Source organism: Anolis carolinensis, unplaced genomic scaffold (genome assembly GCF_035594765.1).
Source record: "Anolis carolinensis isolate JA03-04 unplaced genomic scaffold, rAnoCar3.1.pri scaffold_12, whole genome shotgun sequence".
NCBI lineage: Eukaryota > Metazoa > Chordata > Lepidosauria > Squamata > Dactyloidae > Anolis > Anolis carolinensis.
Genome location: NW_026943823.1, coordinates 14,810,734 through 14,819,346, shown reverse-complemented (window position 1 = coordinate 14,819,346; position 8,613 = coordinate 14,810,734). Strand labels below are relative to the sequence as shown.

The window sequence follows — 8,613 nt, the reverse complement described above, 5'->3', positions numbered from 1 at the left end:
TGAAATACAGTAGAGTCTCACTTATCCAACATAAATGGGCCAGCAGAACATTGGATAAACGAATATGTTGGATAATAAGGAGAGATTAAGAAAAAGCCTATTAAACATCAAAATAGGTTATGATTTTACAAATTAAGCACCAAAACATCATGATATACAACAAATTTGACAGAAAAAGTAGTTCATTACAAATTAATGCTATGTAGTACTTACTGTATTTACGAATTTAGCACCAAAATATCACAATGCTTTGAAAACATTGACTACAAAAATGCTTTGGATAATCTAGAACGTTGGATAAGTGAGACTCTACAGTATATTGTAATATTATTATTAATATTACATGTAATATATAATATATAATTAACATTATTATATTGTATTATTAGTATTATATTGTACTAATAATAGGGAAGGGAGTGCTCCCATCTATCTATGGTAGATGTATAAACCCCACTCACCAAATTTCCAACAGACTTCACAAACTCTGAGGATGCCTGCCATAGATGTGGGCGAAACGTCAGGAGAGAATGCTTCTGGAACAGCCCAGGAGCCTCACAGCAACCCGGCTTTCTCATGGTTCCTGAATATAAAGGACGTGATATGGAATCCAGACCGCAATACCTTTGAGAATTCCGCCTGGCAAGGAACGAAAGAGCAGGGCAGGAAAAGAACTACACTTCCCAGAATGCCAGCAAAAAGTTCCCGCTTGCCGGAAGTGGCCGGGTTGCAACGCGCGCCCCCGTGCGGACGGCCCGGGGAAAGGAGGGAGGGAAAGAAAGGAAGGAAGGAAGGAAGGAGGTCTCCTATGGCCGCCGCTCCGCCGCCGCCTCCCTGCTATGTTTATAGCCCCGAATACGTGGCGCGATGCGACGCTCTCTGCAAAGTGCCCCGGAGGGTGGGTCGGAGGGAAAGAGGGGGTGGACAATGGAGTCAAAGGGCAGGAAGAGTCTAAACCAGGTATGGGCAAACTTGGGCCCTCGAGGTGTTTTGGACTTCAACTCCCACAATTCCTAACAGCCTCAGGCCCCTTCCTTTCCCCCCTCAGCCGCTTAAGCGGCTGAGGGGGGAAAGGAAAGGGCCTGAGGCTGTTAGGAATTGTGGGAGTTGAAGTCCAAAACACCTCGAGGGCCCAAGTTGGCCCATACCAGGGTTCAAGGACTTCCTGGTGTTTATGTGGCAGAAGCGGGTTGGATTGAATGACTTCTTGGTCTTTTGAATGCCTTTTTTACCTCTTCTCTCTCCTGCTCTCCCTTTCCCTTTAGGCCAGCATGGTGCACTCCTTGATCAAGGCCTACTCGCTGCTGGATCACATGAGGTAGGTAGGCAGGCAACAGGGTGGGCATCATTAGCCAGAGCCCCCTTGGGCCTGGCTCAGCCACCTGCACACCCCTTGCTCTCCTCAGGATTGTCCGGCCCAAAGTGGCCTCCATGGAGGAGATGGCCACCTTCCACACAGACGCCTACCTGCATCACCTGCGGAAGGTTAGCGAAGAGGGCGACGACGATGACCCGGAGTCTGTGGAATACGGACTGGGTAAGGAGACCAACCTTTGGCAGGAGAGTCTCTGTGAATCTCCATGGGTATGTGGAGACCACCTTTTGAAAACTACTAGTCAAGAAAAGCATGACCTTGTTAGAAGCCAATAATAATAATAATAATAATCAGGACCTCAAGATTGAACTTCAAAGACTCTGGCAGAAACCAGTGCAGGTGGTCCCGGTGGTTATGGGCACATTGGGTGCCGTGCCAAAAGATCTCAGCCGGCATTTGGAAACAATAGATATTGACAAAATCACAATCTGCCAATTGCAAAAGGCCACCCTACTGGGATCTGCACGCATCATCCGAAAATAAATCACACAGTCCTAGACACTTGGGAAGTGTTCGACTTGTGATTTTGTGATATGAAATTCAGCATATCTATCTTGTTTGCTGTGTCATAATAAAATAATAATAATAATAATTTATTTATATACTGCCCTATCTCCCGTATGGGACTCAGGGCGGCTTCCAATCATAAAAACCACACATATTACATAACTACATAATAACACATTATTAAGCAAGGTAAAACAATACAATCATATAGCAATAAATAACACTTACACAACCTGATCAAGGGGATGGGAACCATCAACCCAATATATTAAAATGTATCATTGTAGGCTGCCAGATTCGAATCCCACCCGGGGAGAGAGTGGATGACCTCCCTCTTTCAGCTCCAGCTCCATGCGGGGACATGAGAGAAGCCTCCCACAAGGATGGTAAAACATCAAAACATCCAGCCGTCCCCTGAGCAACGTCCTTGCAGATGGCCAATTCTCTCACTCCAGAAGCAACTCCAGTTGCTCCTGACACAAAAAAAAAAAACCCATTGTAGGCTAGATAAATCTTGTGCAATATATTCAGGCCCAGCCAACTCTTTGAACAAGTGATATCCATAATCATTCTTGTAATGGCACACAGGTAACTCAGCTGTTAAACTGAAGAACCATGTCTTTGAACTGCCAAGGACAAAGACATGTCACAACAAAAATATATTTGGTTAGCAGAGGATGGTCATTTCTTTAGAGTTGAAATTGCAGTTGCAGTTGCCCAAAACATATACATTCCCTTGAAACCTCTTAGTTTAAACTGTGCACTCGAAGATAAAAACAAAGTCTTTGAAAAATAACATATCTTGTTTACTCATAAACATCTTGCATTAATTCACCATACAGGCATATTTCTTATTAAAGTTCAGTTACAGATAGGATATAGCTTTCTGTGTTGAGTACACAGGATATCATTCTTAATCAATAGTACATAGCAAAGGTTTTCAACCTGTGGGTCCCCAGATGTTTTGGTCTTCAACTTCCAGAAATCCTAACGGCTGGAAAACTGGCTGGGATTTCTGGGAGTTGTAGACCAAAACACCCGGGGACCCACAGGTTGAGAACCACTGGTTCATAGTCTTTAATTATAATTGTACTCGCTGAAGTCCATAAACATACATGCATCCACCTCCACTGTGGTCTGATACAAAACCACACACCTGCTTACATTGAAGACCAAACACACAGTGAATACAAAATTGAGTCCTGAGTCTGAACATGCTCAGTACAGTCACATGTCTATAACCCCTCTCATACCAAAGAGTCAAACTGGCAAATCAACATACACATAGAATACAGGTTAGCAAATATATATATGGACAAACAAATAATGTGAGGCTTTAGAAGTTGCTATTTCCAACATTTCCTTTCCACCCACTGCGTCTCCCCTTTCCCTCTGGTCTCTCCAGGTTACGACTGTCCAACCAGCGAAGGGATCTTTGACTACGCAGCAGCTGTAGGAGGGGCCACTATCACAGCCGCCCAGTGCTTAGTGGACGGGAAGTGCCAGGTGGCCATCAACTGGCATGGGGGCTGGCATCATGCTAAAAAGTAAGAAAGGTGCTTGTGATTGCGTTTTTATGCCAGGGGCAGGATTATTTATTTATTATTTATTTATCTTATTTATACCACGCTTTTCTCTACCTTGAAGGGGACTCAAGGCAGCTTATCTCTTTATGCTATACTGTGCCTGATCAGCTTGCATAAGATGGCATTCCATCCTGTGCCTCATTTTGTCCACGTGTTATAATATTGTTATAATAATAATAATAATAATAATAATAGTCAATAACAATAAAATTTATCCAGCAGTAGTACTTAAACCAATTAAAACCCTGTTAATTTTAAAATACTATAAAACCCAGCAAAGGCTACAAATACAGTGGCTTTATACAATGTCAGCCCCATTAAGTATTGAATTTGGGCGAATCACTATATTCTCAAATATTGTAATTAAGGCACTTCTTCATCAAATGTGCCTTTTTTCTACCTGGGATGCTTTGGTGGAGTTGGTAGTTGTCCACATTTTTGACTCAGAAGTCCCTCTCCACGTTCACCAGCAACCTTTGTTTCCAGAGATGAAGCTTCCGGCTTCTGTTACCTGAACGATGCTGTCCTGGGCATTTTGCAGCTGCGGCGGAAGTTTGAGCGTGTCCTGTACGTCGACCTCGACCTACATCATGGGGACGGTGAGGATTTATACACTGATCACCCGCTGAGTCTCTTGTGCCTTTTCTGCCACCTGCTGAGTTTTTTTCCATCTTCCTCAAAACAGGTGTAGAAGATGCCTTCAGCTTCACCTCCAAGGTCATGACAGTGTCTCTGCATAAATTTTCACCTGGTTTTTTCCCAGGTAAGCAATCAGCTCTAAGCAAGGGCCTTGGACCAGGATTCTGGGAGACTGGGGTTCGAATCCCCACTTGGACATGAAGACCCACTTGGGAAGGTCCCTCTTTCAGCCTCAAAGGAAGGCCAGTGAAGAAATTTGGCCAGGAAAACCCCAGCATGGGGTTACCATAAGCTGGAGTTCATTCAAAGACACACAGTGACAAAACCATCTGCTTAGTTGATTAGATCCCATCTCTTATGGTTTCTCTTTCCACTGCCAACCAAAATTTCCATCTCCCATTATCTCTTGAGTATCTCTGCTGTGTGCAAGATCCCAAAACCCTTGAGGGATCTCATGTAGATCATGTGGAGACATACCAGCTTTTGTTGAAGGTCTCAGAGTGCAGTTCCACAAGGGTGCCAGGAAGCCCTTGCCCTGCTTTTGTGCTCCACCTTTGCTTCTAGGGCCTTGAAGGGCTGGTGCCCAGCGACTTACAGAGTGAACTGCAGTGCTGTGCTTCGTGGCACAAGACCTCCATTCCCAACACACTCCCCTCATGCCCTCCTGTGTACACTTTGCATAGGAACGGGAGATGTGACGGATGTGGGCCTGGGGAAGGGGCGCTACTACAGCGTCAACGTGCCCATCCAAGATGGCATACAGGACGAGCGATACTACCAAATCTGCGAGACGTAAGCCTTTTCATCCAGCAGTCCCTGAGGGGCAGTGGGTCTTTGGGGTTAAATGTCTTCTTTCTGGGATGTCACTATGGCAGGAAATTTTGTTTGGAGCAGAGAGCAATGGGGGAGTGGTACGTGGGTTTGGAGGGTGCACTTTAGCCGAAACTTCATTGGAAGTGCCCTCCTCATGGGCATATCTCAGGGTCATAGGTTGCTCCCTCACAATCCGTCCTCCCTCTGGATATCCCTGTAGGGTGCTGAAGGAAGTCTATGCAGCATTTAGTCCTGAGGCTGTGGTCCTGCAGTTGGGGGCAGACACCATTGCCGGGGACCCCATGTGCTCCTTCAACCTGACCCCCGAAGGGATTGGCAAGTGCCTGCGGTACGTCTTGCAATGGCAGCGCCCAACCCTCGTCCTGGGAGGAGGTGAGTGGCGAAGGAGGAAGGGGCATTGCTTGGGAGGCACCCGTGGTCCAATAGGAGATTGGCACCAGGTGTTTGGATCCTTCTTCACTGAATTTTGTTCTTTTTCATGGTTTCCTCCCTTCTGTTGAAATTCTGGCTACCAGTATTTAAAAAAACTCTAAAATCAGAACAGTAAATAAAGAACAACACTCAGAAAACCCAAAATTCCAGGGATGAAACAATCAGGGCCAGCTTACACCCAGGCAGGAAGCAGCCATGCTTTGAAGTTGAAAGGCCATTAAATGCTAATCAAGGTGGCAAATTGGAATAGTCACATTTTCCTCAAACATACAAGAGTTCTTTCTCCCATCCTAGACATTCCACAGATATGGAAAACCTCACTAGCCTAGTTTCCAACAGACTTCACAGCCTCTGAGGATGCCTGCCATAGATGTGGGCAAAACGTCAGGAGAGGATACTTCTGGAACATGGCCATACAGCCTGGGAAACTCACTGCAACCCAATGATTCTGGCTATTAAAGCCTTCAACAACACATTGTTTTGGCTTTCTGGTGCTGTCACTCTGGTTCTTTGCCCAGTTCTGCTATATGCCCCTGGGTTTTCTTTTCTGTGGCTGGAACTTCTTTGAGTGTTGTAGTCTTTGAGTGATGCAAAAGGCCACCTGCTAGTCTCACACCGTGCTCCTTGAGCTCACCTCCCTCTCTCTCTCCCTCTCTCCCTCCCTCTCTCTCTCTCTCTCTCTCTCTCTCTCTCTCTCTTTCTTCTTCTTCTTCTGGACTTGGCGACCATTTGCTCCTGGAGACAGGGGGCTACCATCTTGCCAACACGGTCCGGTGCTGGACCTACTTGACTGCAGTCATTCTAGGGAGAACGTTATCCTCAGAGATCCCGGATCATGAGGTAATAGTCTCTTCCTCACCAACCCAGGGGGAGAGTCTTTGATGGGGACTTAGTTTTGACTTGAGAGGCCAGGATCCGTCCTGCTTTCCCTCCCCTTCTCTGGAACCCTCAGAAGTGCCTCCCCTCCCGTCTCTCTCCCAGGGACAGCCTTTCCCTCCTGAACCTTCTCAATTCCTCTTTTGTAGTTCTTCACAGAATACGGCCCAGATTATGTGTTGGAGATCACACCAAGTTGCAGACCTGACCGCAATGAACCGAAGAGAATCCAGGAAATCCTCAACTGTGTAAAAGGTGAGCTGTTTGAAAATTCAGGGCCATTGCCCCAATGCCATCCCTTTTTGCCTGTGGGGCCGTTGTGTGTTAGTGAACTATTTAGATGCCCTGATTGGTGCTGTTGTCCTTTGGGGATGGAGGGGGTGGGCAGAGGGCCAGGAACACCCCCCTTAGAAAAAGATGCCTCAATTGCTCGCAATTAATGACAGCATTGCACTTTCATCCCACGCCCTTGTTCCTTAACTACAATTTGCACTATCCCATTCACTTGTTCTTGTTTACAATTTGGCCATGTTTTATGGCAGTTCTTACCATAGGTTATTGGGCGTTGTTCTGAGTTTAAATTGTTGTTTTATATGCTATTGGTTTTACTTTTTTGTATCTTACCCGGTGTTTATTTTATGAGTTGTTTTAGGCACTTTGTGTCATATGTAGGCTGCCCGAGTCCCTTCGGGAGATGGAGGCGGGGCACAAAAATAAAGTTGTTGTTGTTGTCATTATTATTATTATTATTATTATTATTATTATTATTATTATTTATTGAACATTGCACTGTTTACAGGGAACCTGAAACATGTGGCATAGCAGTGCCTGCTTCCTCTCTGACAAACATCTCATGGAGAAGAGTGCAGCTGGGAAGTGGTCAACAGTGGATGAGGGATTCTGGAAGCATCTCTGCTGGGGCTCCGAGTGTCATCCCACTCGGGCTCCTTGGGGCCCGCTCACCCCTTGCTGCTGCTGCCGTTGCTGTTTGGTACCTGTTTTCTGATAGAGCTGATTCTCTGAAGGACGCTCTTAGGTACCAGAGCCAGGAGACACTGTCTGTTACTGAGCATCAGAGCCTGGCTCTTTGCGGCAACAGTCTGCCATCCACTTTCACTTGATTTAGGGGTGTGAGACCCTCACAAAAGTTGAAAAACTTCTCTAGGAATCTCTAGGTCCTCCATCACAACTCTGTGGTCAACTTCCCTCAAATGTTGACAGTAGAATATCACTGGAGGACCTAGAGAGACTATTTTACTTAAATCTGCAAATAATCAGATCTCAACAGTCTAAACTGGAAATGTGGAGGGCTGATTGTAAATAGTTCATTCCATTGAGGGCAACTGAACAGCAGGAGAAAGGGAGTTGGGGGGAACCTTCCTGCCTCTTTTATTGCCTTTGTCTGCTGCCAGGGAGAAAGCTGATTTGAAAAGCTGTTTGCCTTGGAAATAAAAGTTTTTGATATATTTGATGCTTGCTTTGTCTGTTGTGCCTGGCCACTTCCCACTGTTAGAATTTTTTGTTAGGGGAAAATTCCCAAAATACAGCAGAGCATCCAAAAATGCAAACAGCAGGATATTTAAAGTTGAGCATTCAGCTCACAGCAAGCAGAGCGTGGAGTGCTACGTGGCTGTAAAGAATTTAGAGCTTAGGAGGCAAAGATCCAGAGTTCAATCTTGAAGATTACAAAAGGTTTATTTACAAATATAGTAACTAATTTCTTCATAGTAAGGAACTGGGTCCTAGCCACTCTAACTAACCCCATCTCTTCTAAGGTTCAAAAGAGAGGGGAAAATCTCCAAGCACACATCTCTCCTAACACACAATGAGAGAGATCTCAATACACATAGCACACACTACGATGAAAAAGTAGAAGTACAGTAGAGTCTCACTTATCCAACATAAACAGGCCGGCAGAATGTTGGATAAGCGAATATGTTGGATAATAAGGAGGGATTAAGGAAAAGCCTATTAAACATCAAATTAGGTTATGATTTTACAAATTTGCAATACGCAGTAATGCTATGTAGTAATTACTGTATTTACAAATTTAGCACCAAAATATCACGATGTATTGAAAACTGACTACAAAAATGGGTTGAATAATCCAGAATGTTGGATAAGCAAATGTTGGATAAGTGAGACTCTACTGTATAAAGAGAAAGGCATACACCTGCAAAGTATCCATTCTATATAATCTATTGGAATAACAGCAGAAACATAAGAGGAGAGAAGAAATAGATACATTCCAACTGTCATTCAGGAATCGGGAGGGAAGGGATTTCCCACAGCCTATTCTAAGCTAACTACTCTTCATTGAGGACTGCATAATCGTGGAGTTTCAGGGCCGGAAAAGCAGATGGA

The 8,613-nt window shown here is 44.9% G+C and overlaps 1 protein-coding gene across 4 annotated transcripts; it reads left to right on the top strand.

Annotated features, from left to right (window-relative positions):
* Positions 1-523: 523 nt before the first annotated feature.
* On the top strand, positions 524-7,715 carry hdac8 (histone deacetylase 8). Of its 4 annotated transcripts, none has more exons than XM_008122393.3 (11): positions 524-642; positions 1,266-1,318; positions 1,407-1,537; positions 3,288-3,429; positions 3,955-4,067; positions 4,154-4,231; positions 4,791-4,899; positions 5,141-5,313; positions 6,119-6,213; positions 6,399-6,504; positions 7,049-7,715. In XM_008122393.3, the coding sequence occupies exons 2-11, from the start codon at positions 1,272-1,274 to the stop codon at positions 7,069-7,071; spliced, it is 1,017 nt and encodes a 338-aa protein (XP_008120600.1). In that variant the 5' UTR covers positions 524-642; positions 1,266-1,271; the 3' UTR covers positions 7,072-7,715. The 4 variants fall into 4 exon arrangements, with proteins under 4 accessions (XP_008120600.1, XP_003228687.3, XP_008120599.2 ...); XM_003228639.4 differs by lacking the exon at positions 524-642 and adding an exon at positions 738-898; XM_008122392.3 differs by lacking the exons at positions 524-642; positions 6,119-6,213 and adding an exon at positions 738-898.
* Positions 7,716-8,613: the final 898 nt, after the last annotated feature.

Coding starts and splice junctions, on each gene's coding strand:
- hdac8 (XM_003228639.4), top strand. CDS start 809: ATGGCCGCCGCTCCGCCGCCGCCTCCCTGCTATGTTTATAGCCCCGAA. Junction 3,430..3,954: donor GGCTGGCATCATGCTAAAAA/GTAAGAAAGGTG, acceptor CTTTGTTTCCAG/AGATGAAGCTTCCGGCTTCT. Junction 4,232..4,790: donor TTCACCTGGTTTTTTCCCAG/GTAAGCAATCAG, acceptor CACTTTGCATAG/GAACGGGAGATGTGACGGAT.